Source organism: Helianthus annuus, chromosome 2 (genome assembly GCF_002127325.2).
Source record: "Helianthus annuus cultivar XRQ/B chromosome 2, HanXRQr2.0-SUNRISE, whole genome shotgun sequence".
NCBI lineage: Eukaryota > Viridiplantae > Streptophyta > Magnoliopsida > Asterales > Asteraceae > Helianthus > Helianthus annuus.
In genome coordinates, this window is record NC_035434.2 from 149,977,090 (window position 1) to 149,994,638 (window position 17,549).

Consider the following 17,549-nt stretch of genomic DNA (forward strand, 5'->3'; position numbering starts at 1 on the left):
AGTTCCTTTTGATTGAAGATGTGCTAAAGGCTCTTATGATCGGTGAAGACCACACACTTAGTACCTTAAAGGTAGTGTCGCCATATCTTCAAAGCAAAAACAACTGCACCAAGTTCAAGGTCGTGCGTAGTGTAGTTTTTCTCATGAATCTTGAGTTGACTCGACACATATGCGATAACCTTGTCTCGTTGCATAAGAATGCAACCAAGACCTTGGTTAAAAGCATCGCAATACACAACGAAATCATCATTAGCATCGGGAAGAATGAGGGTAGGAGCATTACAAAGCATGTCCTTAAGAGTTTGAAAAGACTCCTCTTACTTGGGACCCCAAACAAAAGGTTTATCCTTTTGAGTCAACAAAGTAATAAGAACAGTGATTTTCGAAAAGTTCGAAATGAAACGACGATAGTAACCAGCTAAACCAAGAAAGGAACGGATTTTAGACGGAGACTTAGGTGCAATCCATTTCTTCACAGCTTCGATTTTTTCAGGGTTCAACGTGAATACCAAGTACATTGACGATATGACCAAGGAATTGAACTTCTTTCAACCAAAATTCACACTTGGAGAATTTGGCGTAAAGTCGTTTAGTACACAAAAGCTAAAGGATAATACGCAAGTGTCGCTCGTGCTCTTCTGTTGTCTTAGAATAGATGAGGATGTCGTCGATGAAGACGATCATGAAACGGTCAAGATAAGGCTTGCACACACGGTTCATCAATGAAGACCGCATGTAACAACCCGACTTTTTGGATCGTTACCTATCGCTGTCATTTCTTCTCGTAGACACTTGTACTCTGAGATTCGATGCTAATTAACCCATAACGGTTAATATGTCGGTTAAACTATATTTCAATGCATTTTAAACGTATATTACAACGCTTATTCAAATCACAGTCATCACATTTAAACGCTATTTTATAATACTTACTACTTAAACGCATTTTATCGCTTGATTACATCGCTTATCTAGACTAAACGCTATCGCAATGCAAACTCAACGCAGACTCGAAACACGGATTTAATTATATTATGTGTGTTATTTTTGTGATTATTTGTTGAATGATTATGTGGTCATCAACGCAACGCTTATACGCTTATACGCCCACTCGCAACTCGATTAAACGCAACTTAAACGCTTAACAAACGAACCAAAGTTGGAAAACTAACTCGCACAAACATGGCCGTTCGAATGGCCTTCCGTCCGAATGGATCCGCCTGGATGACCATCCGATCGGATGGAGCCATCCGAACCCTGCCATTCACGCACCGCCTTAAATCTCGCTCCCCCTATAAATACTGGCCGTACGTCCTCATTTCAACACTTTGACACTCTCATCCGCTCCCCAAGTCTCTGTCGCGATTCAAGGCCATTTTGCAAGCCTTTTCTCTCAAATATTCGCTAATCTTCATCTCTAATCACTTCTACACCATCTTCTTCATCAAAATCACACACACGCACTAACTTTTTCTCGAAATCATCTGATTTGGACCTCTTGAAGGCGGATTCCACTCGTTTTGTTTAGGCAAACTGTTGTGGAGCACCATTCAATCGAGATTGGTTCCAGATCTAAAGGATTTTCACAATTTTCAAATAAGTTATGAAGGATTTAGACGCGTTTTCATCTATTTTGAACTTTTCTTCAGTTTTTACACAAATACTGATGGAATCTGGACTCAATCAGACTCTCGACTCATTCCTTAGTCGAAAGCCGGCTTGAAAACGGATTTCCACTGGAGAGCTGGACCGACTAACGGGTCAAATATGAAATTTCATCGAGGACAGCCGTTTGTCAGAATGGGCAAAGCCCATCCAGACGAATGGACTGGATCTGGTCCTTTTCCGTTGTTTGACTCGTCATCACGCCGTCTTCGTTAACTCAAAAACTTTTACTTATAAACTTTTACAAAACTTCAGCTACAGATCATTCGACCGAATGGTCATCCGTCCGGATAACCTGACCCTCATAATCTCCGTTGTTTAAACGTTTTTAACTACACTTCGAATTTGGACAATTCACAAACAAACCACAGCCTATTCTAATGGCCATCCGCCCGGATGGGACTCGTCCGTTCGATAGACCGTTGAACACTTTTTACCCCACTCGACATTCTGTTTGCCACCATTCAGCCCTGAGAAGACTTATACTTCTGTTTCTGTGCACAGACTGACTCAACGCGCTCCCTTCAATCCAATCCAGATTGTGTTTACTCGTTAAACACACACTATGAGTATACTCGAACCCATTTTCGTTTAACGCACTTTTGGGTGTTACATACGTTCTATATCAAAACACAACACACAACGCAAACACTTTATAAATGCTCTCCGGCACGCTATACGTGATTTGTTGAATGCTTGTTACTATGCTTATACAGTGTTACACTAGACCGCCTCTAGCAACGATAGTACTATAGTTTGGACTCAGCATCTGTGTGACAGGGGTTTCTAGGGATCACATTACTTTACTTCACATGTTCGCTTTGGTGATGTAGGACCGGTTTTGACTCTGAAACGATTGCGTAACCGAACGTGTGACTTGCGGAATCCGTACACGAACGTGACCGAACACACGAGATGTAATCTAATCTGTGATTCTATTGACGAATATGAAAACGTACAAAGCACCTGAATCACGATGTCACTTTCTCTCTCTAGTTTCTCTCTCTAGCTCCTATCTTCTCCAAAGCTCTAAAGTGACCAAAGTTGCAAAAAGTTCTAAATGAGAACCCTAATGGTTCTATTTATAGGCCAAGGGGCTTAATGAGGAATCTCATTAATTACAGAAATGCCACCTTGCCTTTTCTCTATATTTTACAATATAAAGCCTATAATTCTTCTGTTTCTGCTACGAACGGAAATGACGGAGGCGATAGACATAAATGCACTAACAGGTGAACATGTGTCGAGCATACTCTACAACACAGTCTCGTGGTTAGGTTGTATCATTGTTGATAGTTACATGCTTCGCCCGTTACGTGTTACATTATGGTTATGCGTAAACACTTTTCGTACTATTATTATGCAAACTTGTGTACTCACCTTTACTTTATGTTTTGACTTTATTTTAACGTATGTGGCAGGTTGATGGATTTGTTTTGTGGGAATCAAGATAGGCAGTCTAGAAACTCACCTAATAGAAATCTAGTTTATCGGACTTGTTTTGTTTAAGAGATCTGACTCTGTGATAACTGTTTGTGGAATGTTTGTTTATTGGTATGGGACAATGAACCTTTTAAATATTGCCATTTAATAGTTGTTATGGATTCTCTTAAGCAATCTGGTTCGCCTAGTGCCGCGCCCTGATGTTTCCGCCATCGGTTGGGGTGTGACATTGCAGGTGCGTTGGTTAAACCAAAAGGCATGACCACGAACTCGTAATGACCATAATGTGTGCGGAAAGCAGTTTTGGGTAAATCTTCTTCGAGGACTTGAAGTTGATGATAACCAGAACGGATATCGATCTTGGAGAAGCATGTCGCGCCTTGTAATTGATCGAAGAGGTCGTCGATGCGAGGAAGAGGATATCGGTTTTTGATTGTAGGCTTGTTGAGCTCACGATAGTCAATGCACATCCGAAAAGATCCATCTTTCTTTTTGACGAACAGAATGGAAGTGCCCCAAGGAGAAGTACTAGGGCGTATAAAGCCTTTATCAAGAAGTTCCTGAAGTTGGCTAGATAGCTCTTGCATTTCCGAGGGTGCTAGGCGATAAGGAGACTTAGCGATAGGTGTAGCACCAGGCACTAAATCGATATGAAAGTCAACAGAACGAGGAGGAGGAGGACCACGAAAATCCTCTGGGAAAACATCAGGAAAGTTGCAGACGATAGGAACATCGCTCACGCTTGGACCCTTATCCTTCTTTTCCACAACGTGGGCAAGAAAGGCGAAGGAACCCTTGCGCAAGTATTTGTTCGCTTGAGTACATGACATAAGCTTGAGACCTGTAGAAGGTTTCTCGCCATAGATATGTAGAGAATTACCATTAGGAAGAGAAAGATGAATAAATTTCTCAGAACATACGACTTCAGCACAAACTCGCCTAAGCCAATCCATGCCTACTATGATATCGATGCTACCCATTTGCATAGGTATAAGGTCAATTGAAAACATATGATCGTTAAGATTCAAGGAACACTTAGTAAGAACAGAATCGAAAGTGATAGATTTACCATTAGCGACTTCGACAACGAACAATTTGGGCAACGTAGAACGTCTACACTTAAGCAAAGGTTCGAATTCAACGGATAAAAGACTTTTATCTGCGCTAGTATCAAATAAACACAAAGCATAGACATTGTTAACAAGAAACGTACCATTGATGACATCGTCAGCGTTCTGAGCTTGAGCTGTAGTAATGACAAAAGCTCTACCACACGCTTGTTGTTGTGGCTGCTGCTAGTTGTTGTTGTTGGTGTTACGTTGTAGGCATACGTTGGTAAGATGGTTAAGATTGCCACACTTGAAACATGCACGACCAGTGGCTGCTTGAGGTTGGGTTTGGTTTAGTGCGAGGTTTCGGGTTACTGCAACGGTTTGGTTTTGGTTGGCTAGTGGCTTTGGGCCACTTCGGCATTGGGTGGCAAAACGCCCAAACGTATTGCAATTCGTTGATAGGTGGCATGGTGTGTGAGCAGGGTGATGGTATAAACATGTGTTACACTTGGGATAAGTCCTAGTGTATGCCTTCTTGTTAGGCTCGGGGTTTGTTGGTGCAACTTGTTGGAGTGGCTGAGGATTTTGAAGAGTGACTACCGCACAATTCTGGCTTGAAGCCTTCCGCTTCTTGCCTTTATTGTTGTCCTTGGGTGGCTTAGATGGTGAAGGTTCAACGACGGTACCAGTGGTGGCTTGGTGAGCATTCTTGGATAAAACCTTGTCAGAGGTTCCATGAAGAACGCAATTGTTGTTAAGTTTGGTGGCTAAATGATAGGTATCTTCGAGGGTTTTGGGTGAGGCAGATTCAACATGGTTCATGATTGAAGGGGGAAGGCAACGAATGTACTTCGCGATAGCCTTGTCGACGGAGTCGACCTGACTGGGGCAAAGTGCACTTAGTTGCTTGAAACGAGCTGTGAGACTAGCTTTGTCGTTCCCACTTGTTTCAGATTCCAGAACTTGTTCTCGAGTTTCTAAAGTTCACGCGGAGGACAAAACTCGTATTTCATCAACTTCTTAAGATTAGCCCAAGGGAGGGCATGGGCGACTTCATTTCCACGAGCATTACGCTCGGAGGTCCACCAATCAAGGGCTCTTGATTGGAAAACACCCGTTGCATTGATGGTACGTAGGTGGTCAGGGCAACCACTTTGGAGGAACGTGACCTCAATGGCATCAAACCATTGAAGCATCTTTGTGGCGCCCTCTTCGCCAGTGAAGGGTAGTGGGTTGCAAGAAAAAACTGCTTGAAAGTGAACGTGACTTAGGCGTTTCCACCTTGGAGTCGGCGGAGGCATTGGGTGATTCGGTGTTGGGTGGGGTTTGGATCTTGCTGACTATATCAGGAATGACCTTAGCCATTTGTTTCGCCATGAACTTCATGAGATCCTTTTTCGACATCGACTCGTCGTTGTTGGAACCATGGTTGTAGAAATCGCTAGTCGCCAGTCGGTCGATGAGGTGGGGACTAGCGACTAATTGGGATTAACCAGGGATTAATCGGGATTAATTGTAATTAATCAAAAAATAATCGAGATTAACCGGTGATTAATCGGTGCCTAGTCGGGATTTTTACAACCATGGTTGGAACCCTTCTTTGAACCTGACTTTGATCCAGACTTGGATTTCTTGTTGCCGAGGGTGTTGGACATACGTTGAGAAGACATCTAAAGAATCAGAAATGGAGGGAAAGTATGAGACTTGATCATAATATAAAAATCACGTTTTTGCATGTATGAGCATGTAAGTATTCATGTAGCACGTAAAATTCACATAGTTTGCATGAGTATAACAAGTATTCAAAAAGCATAAACACGTATGAATGCGTAAAGGAGTATAAATTTAGTTTGTTCACGAGGATTATTAATGTTTTTGATTGCGAGAGACGTGCAAATTTTGCATCGGCTTCGAATTGAACGAGGTAACAAGTATAAAACACATAGAATTTGAGATAACATAAAAGAGAGGTAACGTAAAATATGAAGTGTCACAGCACGTAACTAAGACTATTCCAAAGTGAATTGAAGATCCTTTCGAATTAGGGACACGTGTTTTGGCCTATAGGTAATATACTCTCGTCGAGAAGCGATTAACGGTATTTTACCCTTCCGGTTACTACACGCCCCTAATCGATTGAAAGATCAAAACTTTGGTGGGATTGAAAATCGAGGAGTGGGACTAGTTGACAAGATGCGGGTTTCACCCCTAACTTGATAACATCGTACCCTAAGTGTGGTTGGTACTCGTCAAAAGGGTCAAGAAAGTTAATTTCGACACGTTGGTGAAGGTCCACTAGAGTTTGAATAGGAAATTTTCCATCAAGAGGGGGATTTCACTCCTAACTTGATGGCGTAATTTCGTGTAAAAATCAAATAAGCGGATTAAGAATCGTTCACCAAATTGTGGGTTTCACACCTATTTTGGTGAAGTCGTCTCGGTTGTACAATATGAGTGTCTTCAAGACTTTAACGTGTATTTGTATAAAATGTCTTAGGAAAGACATATGTATATGTTTTAAGACAAAAGAAGAGATAGAAGCAAAGTAGAAAGAAATAACATGTTAAGCAAGAATCAAGAATGGTCAAAGTTTGGTACTTACTATAGACTAGGTCGAACATGACAGTTCTACCTAATTCCCTATAGTTATGGCTCTGATACCAATCTGTCATACCCCAACCGATGGCGGAAACATCAGAGTGAGACGAACGAGATTGCTCGAGGCTTCATAACACTATTGCAGCAATAATTAATAGAAAAATTGATTTCATTTCATTGATAACAAATTGTCACATTACAACATACGAAAATCAAGTACAACATTGTTTCAAAATACAACAACAAGACAATAATCAAAATACAACCTTGTTTTCAAAACGATACATCAAATACAACAACCTAATCTTATATTTCAAGCGTGTATCTAAAGTATCCCTACTATATTTCATCCCTCTCAACATCATCAACCTGCAATATGTTTAATATACATGGTTCGATACAAAAATATTGGCGAGTATACAAGTTTGTTATATAATATAATTATAAAAAAGGATTAAACGAATCCACATGGCAAACTAGGTTATCAAGATTAACGTAAAACTGGCATGCGAATATTCAAGTCAATCCTCTGATTACAACAAGTATTAAACTTAACATGACCACAAGACTACGGGCGATGCGTTACTCCTATAGCGCTGTACATGTTAAAGGGAGGCTCGTACGAAGTAAATGACAAGTTTATCACATAAGAATGTTCCAGAAACATGAATCAAGTGTAACGTATTAGTATGCATGTATTGGATTGTTTGTGCATTTGTATAAAAGTCTAAGTGCAACTGTGTAGGTTAATAAGTACACATAGTGCACCCAAAGTGTAAAATAGAAAAAGGAGTTCGAGTATACTCATGGTTTTGCTAAATCTTCTTTAGTAAATCCCGCGGGAGTTGAGTTGTTGACGAGTGCTGGAACACCGAGGTTACCCTACAGGGATAAACGAAGGTGTGAGTTGTCGGAGTTGGACAGAGGATTTGGATTCGGAATTAAAATACGTAGTACATAGTATGAAAATATGATTAAAACAAAAGTATATTCTATCCAAGCACTCGTTAAGACACTGAGTTTTCTGTGATTTCAAGGGTTCTAATTTGCCAGTCAGAATCAGTAACGTGGAACGCGGAAACAGAATAAACAGGAACCGAAACTACACAAATTGTTCGGGTGACTAGACAGTTCGCACAACAGAGAGCCTTTCGCACGAAAGGAGTATCCTTTCGTGTGACAGGGACCTGTTTGGTGCGATTCGAAGTTCGTTTCGAACGTTTTAACCATTAATTGGCTATGTTTGTGAGTTCAGTTAGATTATAGGTTAAAGTATATAGTATAGTAATAGTCCAGAATGTTCATAGAATTCATAGAAGTCACGCATGGAGGTAATAATCTCGTTATAGTTCACCAATGCACAAGTTAGCTAACTAAGTTAACTAACCGGTTGGTCATGAATACAGAATGCCAAAGACAGAAAGTAAATAACCAAACAACCGAACAAGAACAACCCGGGTGTGCCCCTTTTTATTAACCTTTCTTAATTTTTACCCCCAAGCGGATTTGGTGCTTTACCGTGATCTGGTATAACACCAAAAGCCTTTCACCCGATGTGGGTACCAGAAACTTGTCACCCGGATATGGTTCAATACCAGAAGCCCCTAGTAGGATCTGATTCAATACCAAAAGGTTACCACCGGATCTGAATGAGGGTACTGGAACCCCTACACACCCTAGTTATTAAAGTTAAGTTACGTTAACTAAGTCAAATTAAGTTGTTAAGTTAATTTGTTAGAAGTCAGATGTTCATTTCATAAAAGATAATAAATCGATAATTAGTGAAAAGGTCATACACTAATAACTTAAAATAAATAAGTTTAACAAATCCAAGAGTGAGGAAACTATATGGTTACAACCATTTTAAAATGACAACACTCTACCTGTGACAACTAACGACCCGTGTGATGGCCAAAACCTAAGTGCAGATAAAGTGTTCCTCGGCTATCGAGGATACATTATAGGTAAACAAAACTACATGTGCCATTTTAGTGAAGTGCAGTCGAGGAAAATTTTTAGGATTCTATCCTCAGGGAGGGGGTTGGTTTGCTATAAGGCCTTCCGCATCTAACCCCCCTCTTCCATTTGGCACTAAGGCATAAGAGGAACAAGAACAAAGCACTAAGGGCACAAATCCATAGACACATAAAAGGTTACACTTGAAATGAGAGACAAATGGGGCTATTTATAGGCTGCTTGTGATAGGGGTGCATGATCGTGAACCAATACATGCACAATCATGCGTGTACTTTTTGCTAAGAGAATGTGATACATGTCGTTGGATTCAGGTACAAGCATGGTCATGCCAAGACTATGAACCTTAAGGACAAGTGTGATCTCCAGTTGTCATACTTGTTGTTACACTCCAACTAATGGCGGAATCATCGGGGCACAACACTAAGCGAATCAGATTGTTCAAGAGAATGCATAACGACTAATTCAGTGACAATATTTAACAAGTTCCATATGCCAAACTATTAAACAAATATTTCACAAAAGTCATGACAGATTTCACGTCTTTCAAACAAAACAAATCCGACAACTTAGATTTTTATGTGGGTTTCTAACAATCCTATCCATTTGCAGCAAACAATCCATCAACCTGTCACACACATTAAAATAAAGTCAATACAATAATGTAAAGGTGGGTACACAAGTTTAGCTTATGTATAGTATAAAAGCATGTACGCATAACCAACATGTAACACGTAATACGGCGAATCAAGTAACTATCAACAATGATACAAGCTAACCACATGACTGCGAGTAGAGTATGCGCGACACATGTTCACCGAGGTGAGCACGTGAAGTAAAGTATGTGATCCTTAACAACCCCTGACTAAACGGGTGCTGAGTCCAAACTGTAGTACTATCGTTGCTAAGGGCGGTAGGGCAAGTCATCACTGTGTAACATAGCAACAAGTATTCAACTAATCACGTATATCATGCGAGTGCGGTTCACGTTTGTAACGCGTTTAAGTGTTGTGTTTTTTATATAGAACGTATGTAACACCCAAAAGTGCGTTAAGCGAAAAAGGGTTCGAGTATACTCACAGTGCGTGCTTAACAAGTAAACATGGTCTGGAAATGGATTGAAGGGAGCGCCGGATCAGCCCGAGTTTGTATATAGGAAGTACCAGCGGCGTATCCACCACGCTTAACCACGCTTTTAACGTTATGGCATCATTAGAACTTACTACGATCTCCATGCACTTACCAAAATAATCCCGTGTGCACCTGCGATTAGTTTGGTCCTTGCATGATTATCGTAACTTATTCTAAAGACGCATAGTCGGGGCAAAACATATTATATTATATCGTGATATACTATATAGTGCTAGTAATAGAATCTGTGTGTGAACCTAGACTAAGTGTGAGGACTCGAGAGAGAGAGAGAGCGGAAGAGAGAGAGAGAGAGTCGGCATCGCATATGGAGGCGACATCGAACAATAGAACAATTATAAAGTATAAGTACCAGCGTCGGGGATCATATCATTAACTACGTCGTCCTGCGCCTGTTTGGTATTGATGTTGAAGACTATTGCTTGGGCTGTGGTTGCTGTTGGAGCTTCTGCTACGGGTGCTGCATCTACTGGTGCTACTGGTGAGACAGGTTGCGTCGGCGGTGCTGGAAGTGCTAGCACGCCTTGTTGTCGCGGCCCTGTACAGCAGTGGTTGGTGAAGTGACCGAAACAGTTGCAATTTGTGCAATAGCGATAGTTGGCTCCAGCCTGGTGGTGATAAGTACAACTCAGACGTAGGGGAAGAGTTACAGTGTGGTTACTCCTTGGGTAAAGCGCAACTACTTGGAGAGGTTCGGGTTTAGGCGGTGCAGTTGCTGAGCAATTCAGGCTCGAGTTCTTTCTCTTGCGGCTAGGCTTGGCGGTGTCTTGCGGCTAGGCTTGGCGGTGTCTTACGGTAGTGCGGCGTCGTCGGATGTTTCGGCGATAGCTTGGTTAGCCTTCTTGGTGGAATCCTTGGAGAAGAATCCAGCCAAGATTCGCTTGTCGTTGATCTCTGCGGCCAAGCGATAGGCTTCTTCGATGGTAACCAGTTTTACAGCTTCGACAAAATTGCCCACACACTCAGGCAAAGCACGTATGTACTTCTTGATGGTCTTTTCGGGAGTGTCGACTTGGCTTGGGCAAATGATGCTAAGCTGTTTGAACCTTGTTGTGAGGCCGGCGTTGTCACCTTCAATTTGCTTGATATCCCGAAATTCGTTTTCTAGCTTCTGGACTTCGTGGGGATGGCAGTACTCTTCTTTCATGAGCTCCTTCAGCTCATCCCAGGAGAGTGCGTAGGCTGCAGCGTTCCCACATTTGTTACGCTCGGTTGTCCACCAATTGAGGGATCTTGATTGAAATACTTCTGTAGCGCATGTAGTACGAAAATGCTCGGGGCACCCACTCTGACGGAGGGTAACCTCGATCGCATCAAACCACTGAAGTAGCTGAGATACACCTTCGTCGCCTGTGAAGACCATCGGGTCACAAGCTTTGAACTGTTTGTAGGAGAAAGTAGACTTTGGTGCATCGATCTTAGAGTCTTCCGATGTCTGAGAATTGCTAAGAGATTGAACATGCGTGATGATTTGAGGAATAACCTTGGCCATTTCCTTGGCCACGAGCGAGACGATTCTCTTATTGGCGTTTCTTCTGGCTTGACGTTGCGAGTTGGAAGCGTTTGAACACATTTAGACAAAGAGATTGGAATGAGATTCGATCATAATGATTTTGAAAATGCGATGCTATTTAGCGCATTAAAACTTGTTATAGTTGATATAGTAATACGTATTCACATAGGAGACACGAAATTCCTAGGTTCTCACGTATTCACATAAGCACATGTAATCGTATATTATATACATATACACAGGCATACTTGTATAAAAAGTGTGAGGACGCGTTGAAGAGAGTTGTTATGGTTTAGTTTTGTTGCGGGCATTCAGCTCTTGTTTTAGATTATGATGGCTATGCGAGTTGTGCATATAAAAGCGGGGAGCGAAAAGCAGTAATTCGAGAAATCGATAAAGCGTAAAATTTTCAAGCGAAAACAAATAAACACAATAAATTCGATGACGCATAAAATCAGCGATTGCAGGCTAGAAAATAGATAGAGTGCCTTGGGTGTTAGACATCGACTACCCAAAGTAATTCAACTATTCCTAACGAGTTCGAGTACACGCTTTGGCCTATTAGACTATGCTCTCACTGTGATACGGCTAACGACATTCATCCTTCCAGTTACTACGTGACTCGGTGTGACAACTGTCAAAATTCCAGCTATCCGTACAACTATTAAACCATGAATAATGCTTAATGACTATGCTGAATTACAATTAACTGCTCACTGATTATTTTCATATACAAACATGTGCATCACATATTGCTTAATGTCATATCATTATTGCATGGGAACTTTATTGACTCAAATGATGCACGAAACACAGTTAGCATAGTTATCAGACAAATTAGAAAAATGCTGACAGAGTTCAGTACATAGACAGACAATGTGTTGAGACACAGAATGAGCCAGAAACCAAGTATTACACTAGTATAGTGTGTAGTAAAGTAAGGATCACAAAACTGCCTTCCTAGAGATAGTTTAAGTGCCGGAAAGTGCCTAAAACTCACCTAAAGTGCTGAATTCAGCAAAAATCAGCAATTTTCAGCATTTAAACAATCTAATATCATACAGATATAAGGGTTAAATGGTCCTGAATGCTTTCCTAAGTGTCGGGAATCAAAAATGTCACAAAAGGTAACATAAAGCACACTAAACTGCATAGTTTAGCACCTTAACGAACCGGTAACCAGCCGAACAACCGGACACTACCCGAAACACCAAATTTACACTAGAAGCACTATTTTAACATCACCAAGCTAGTTATGGTCCCCGAACATCATAACAAACTATATAACATCATATTAACTAAAACACCTAAACATACACTTGAAATCTAACAAGTTTCCCTAACTTACTATTTCATGCCAACTAAACACCCCCCACCATACGGTTTTGGAGTGGCCCCCACCCCTTGATTTTATTTATTAATTTAATGGATTATGTTGGCACTTTACAAACAATTTAACCATTAGATCTCTAAGTGTTGGAAGATTATAAGGAGGTCCACAAGATCATAACCTACCATTCTCATTCATCACAACACACCATCACTCTCTCTTCCTCTCTTCTTGGTCTTGGCCGAGAACCACCACCACCATACCATCATCATCATCACCTCATTTCCATTCAATCCACACACTTACAAGGGTGTTAGAAGGTGCACAAAGGAGCTAGGAGCTTGTAGAAGTTGAAGGACCTCTTTCATTTGCTTTTATCCACCTCTTATCTTCACTTGATCATCCCTAGCCTTGAGCTAGTGGTAAGAACCTTGATCTTACTATTTTACATCTTATATTAGTGGTTAAAAGATGTTACATAATGATAATCTTGAAGAACACTAAGAATCACAAGAAAGAAACTTGAACATAAGCTTAAATCGTTAAGAAATCTTGATGAATATGTGTTGTTATGCTTGATGATTGTTGTTCATACATGTTTATGATGTTGAACATCATATGAGACTTGCTACATTGTGATTAAACACATGATCTAGCAAGTGAGAGGATGATCTTGTGAATAATCAAGATGATCATCCTATTATGTGAACATGAACTTGAAAACAAAGATGATTTTGTGTAAAATGAAGATGAATACATGTTATTAGTCTTGAACATGGATGATTTTAAAGATAGTTTTCTCAAGAAACCAAGTTTAAATTACAAGATTTACATAACTATGATTTTTAAAGGAACCAACCATGTTTTAGTGTTAAATCAAGTGTAGAAATATGTTGTTAACAAGAAAAATTCAAAAGATTGATTTTTTTTTTTTTATATCAAGCATTTTTATTTCATTCCAATCATCAGGGCAAATTACATTTTAGAAAAATCATTTTACAAGTTGTGAAAGTCTAAATTCATAAAGAATGTGATTTATAAATAAATAACCACACTTTAAAGGGTAACAAGCCTTACTAAGAACACTAGTAAGTTACTACAAATTTTGACAAATTTTCAAGTTCATGAAGTAGTAGACTATGCTTGTTTTTGGCAAAATTGGTAAGTAAGGATTGTTTGTTGTTGATTGTGAATTGATTGTGTTGATTTTACAAAAGAAAATGATATACCTTCAAGGTATGGAAACCTCCATTTTTAGGGGAAACTATAGCAAAATTTTTCTAAAAATTAAACACTTAGAAAAATATTTCCAAACAAATATTTACAAGTGTATTTTAAACCATGAATTTCTCACATAAACTTTACCATAATTTTTGTTACAAAAATATAAATATTGGAGGTTGGCTTTTATAAATTAAAAGTGACTAAATATGTATTTAGGAAATATACATTTAGAAGTCACCATGTGTGCGATTATTTGTATATTATGTGTATTAGTTATATTATTTTAGGACATGAAATAATATAACTCACTAAAATACCAAAAATTACAATAAAAAATATTACCAAAATTCCAAGAATATGAATATACACATTTTACACAAAATGTTGGTGAAACCGAACCAAGTAATATAACTTACAAAATATTCCAGAAAGTTTATTTTGGTAAGTATATGATTTTTACAATTATTACAAGAATATATCATATTTTTGATAAGGGAAAAATATATTATTTTTGGCAAGTATAAATATATATTTTTCTTGAAATTTTTAGAAGATATATTATTTTTGAAAGAAATATATATTTTCTTAAACAAACATGAAATACAATATATTTTGGATGAAAGATATATTTTCTAAAATAAATATGAAATATATCATTTTTGGAGAAAAATAAGTTTATATATATTTTCTAAGTTAGACTTGAAAATATATTATATTTGGAACTTATATGAAAATACAAATATTTTTGCCAAAGGAAAACTATAAATTTCTTAAAATATATATTTTGGAAATATATATTGGTGAACATTTATTAAAGATAATATTCCGGAAAAGTTAATACGAAATTGAGTATAAGAATACTTAATGAACACAATAAAAATACGTATTCTCATATGTATAAATACATACCGGAATATGACCCCAATACATGGCAAAAATATACAAATACAAGAATACGAATACACCCATCCTTGGGAAGGAAATACATGTATAATTACGTGAAAAGTGTCAAGTTAATATATATTGTTTTAACAATTATTCCAAAATTTAGTAAATATAATTTAAGTTAAAATATTTATTATTTTAACAAACAATTATATAACATGGAATAATATTGAAGATACAAAGAACGTAACTCAAAGACACTAACTAATACTAAATCAAGGCACGACCCGCTCGTCTAATAGACATTAGTACGTTGTAGGTAGTCGTGTACACCAGGCGGAGCTTTGAGTTACGGTGTTACAAAGAACGCAAGACTGTAAGTTCATGTCCCCCTTTTCTTTTAACAGTTTTCAGTTTTATAACTTCGGGGGTGAAGTACATGTTACAAAATGTTTACAAACAATTACAGTTGGTATGGTTGGCTAAGGATTGCATAGTAGATCATGTGAATGGGTAGGCGCACTCCTAAGACCATTAATTCTCGTGTTAGGACCGAGGGGCATGAGTGATAGATCTATTTGGGTGTAGCGAGCCCACACCCGTGTAGACCGGGGATTGGCCCATGAGGTGACTATGTCTTACAGCCGGAGGCCCGGTACAAAATCTGCTAGGTTTGAGCCTTCCTAAGCCGTTGCACGCATGTTAATGGCCTTGCAAACCATTAATTGATCTATTTCCTTGTTTTGCTTTCATACCGGGATTTACAAAACATACATACATACAATTATTAAAAGGTTTTATTCATACACATAAATAAATACATGAACTCGCTCAACTTCTGTTGATGTTTTCAAACTACATGTATTTCAGGGAATTAAAAGTGAATCTGACGGGCATTTAGATGTTTCAAGTTATGTTGAGAATAAAAGATGTCATCCGGTGTCTTAGGGTTTGGATAGTGTGTCTTATCCTGGATGAGACACATCTTCCAAAGCTTGGTTTTATTTAGAGTCTTTTGATGAGTCCATATGGAACTCTAAACAATTCGTATGGTTTGTAATTCGGATTTGAAGTCTATGTTTCAAACAATGATGTTTTTGATGTTTTTAAACTTATTTAATGGATGAACATCTTGTGTTTTATCATATTGTTGTTTGTTATGGTTGAATGCAATGATATTAAGCAAGTCACACATAATCACGCATCCACAAAAAGTCAGGGTGTGAGTGTTTGGTATTAGAGCTTCGATTGTAGTGAACTAGGATTCCTTCTCGAGTCTAGACTAAAATCATTAGGGCTCTCATGAAAATATTTTTACAACATGTTTTCATTGCATACACGAAACGCCCAGATCCATGGAAACAAACATTTTACAAACAGACACGAAACACGATAGTAAGGTTGCATTTATGGTTTAGTCTGGGAGACTAGGTGGTCTAGTCTGGGAGACTAGGAAGGATAGAAAGATTATGAGGATAAGTGATTTCATGATACATTGCCTTTAATTACATGTTAAATGTAGTGGTTAATATATGTGCATATGTTGTGATTGTTCTGTTACAGACACTATGTCTTCGTCCGAGAGCGGATTGTCCGACATTGATGACCCCATGGCTATTGTTTCTGATGATGAGATCGCCCCAGAGCCAGAGCTCTTCACATCCGATACTGAGAGCGACCCAAATATGTTATCAGACGACGATGACGATTTCCAGCCATTTGCACTGCCTGAATTTGGAGACGACTTACTGCTTGCTGATGGTATCCCAGACGAGGATCCTTTTGTTATTCCCATTCCAGTTCACGATCATCTTATCATCGGTCACCCCGATGGTGAGCATGTCGTGGCACCGATCCTCGCTCCCGTTCCTCTCATGGTCATCCCACCTGAGGTTTGGCCTTTTGACGATCTTTTTGACGATGATTTCGATCTGTTTGTTGATGGTCCTCCCGATGACGCTCATGGTGATGGAGAGCTCGATGAGGACGTTGTTGCTATTCCACTTCTTGGGATCCCCATTATTGAGTTTTCTTCTGACTCTAGTTTACACTCTGTCGCAGATTCCTTTGAGTCTGTGACTTCTTCCGCTTTACAGGCAGTTGGGCTGCGACGTTATGCCACTGATTCTAATGACGATATGGCCATGTCAGCTGCACCGTCTCCTCCACATGACTTTGAGCTTGGACTTGAGCCCGATTATGTCCCTGATCAGCCTATTGATGCACCCGCTGATCCTGAGCCGATACATGCTCCTGATCCTTTGCCTGATCTTGACCCTATTCCATTTGGCTTACCTGACATTGCACCCCTCATACCTGATCCAGTTCCTGCACCCGCTGACCCTCCTGTTATTGAGCTAGTCACTCCTCCACTTGCACCTGCACCCGCCGATGTTGCTCCTTTTCACCCAGTGGAGTCTGATGTTCACCGTGTTGATCTCCCTATTGTTTTCTTGCAGGACATACCCGCACCCCGTCCAGGGGAGGGCACTTCAGGCCAGTAGCCTAGCCATAACCCTCATGTTTCAGAAGCTTTTCCCCATATACCTCAGTCTGCACCTTATGCTCATTTTACTTCTTCACCACTTGATGAGCCACTCAGATGGTTCCCACCATACACCATGCCGATTTCTGATCCCTACCATCCCTCGCACTTTACTGGTGTGACACCTCGTATTTTCAATCTTTCCATTTTTGGCAAGTCTACTTGTACTTT

At 39.5% G+C, this 17,549-nt stretch overlaps 1 protein-coding gene across 1 annotated transcript; it reads left to right on the forward strand.

Annotated features, from left to right (window-relative positions):
• The first annotated feature begins 16,401 nt into the window (after positions 1–16,401).
• Positions 16,402–17,337, forward strand: LOC110898137. Its single transcript, XM_022144893.1, has one exon. It carries the CDS (start codon positions 16,402–16,404, stop codon positions 17,335–17,337), a length of 936 nt encoding a protein of 311 aa, XP_022000585.1.
• Positions 17,338–17,549: the final 212 nt, after the last annotated feature.

Excerpts from the sequence above, each read along its gene's own strand:
- LOC110898137 (XM_022144893.1), top strand. The coding sequence starts at position 16,402 with ATGTCTTCGTCCGAGAGCGGATTGTCCGACATTGATGACCCCATGGCT.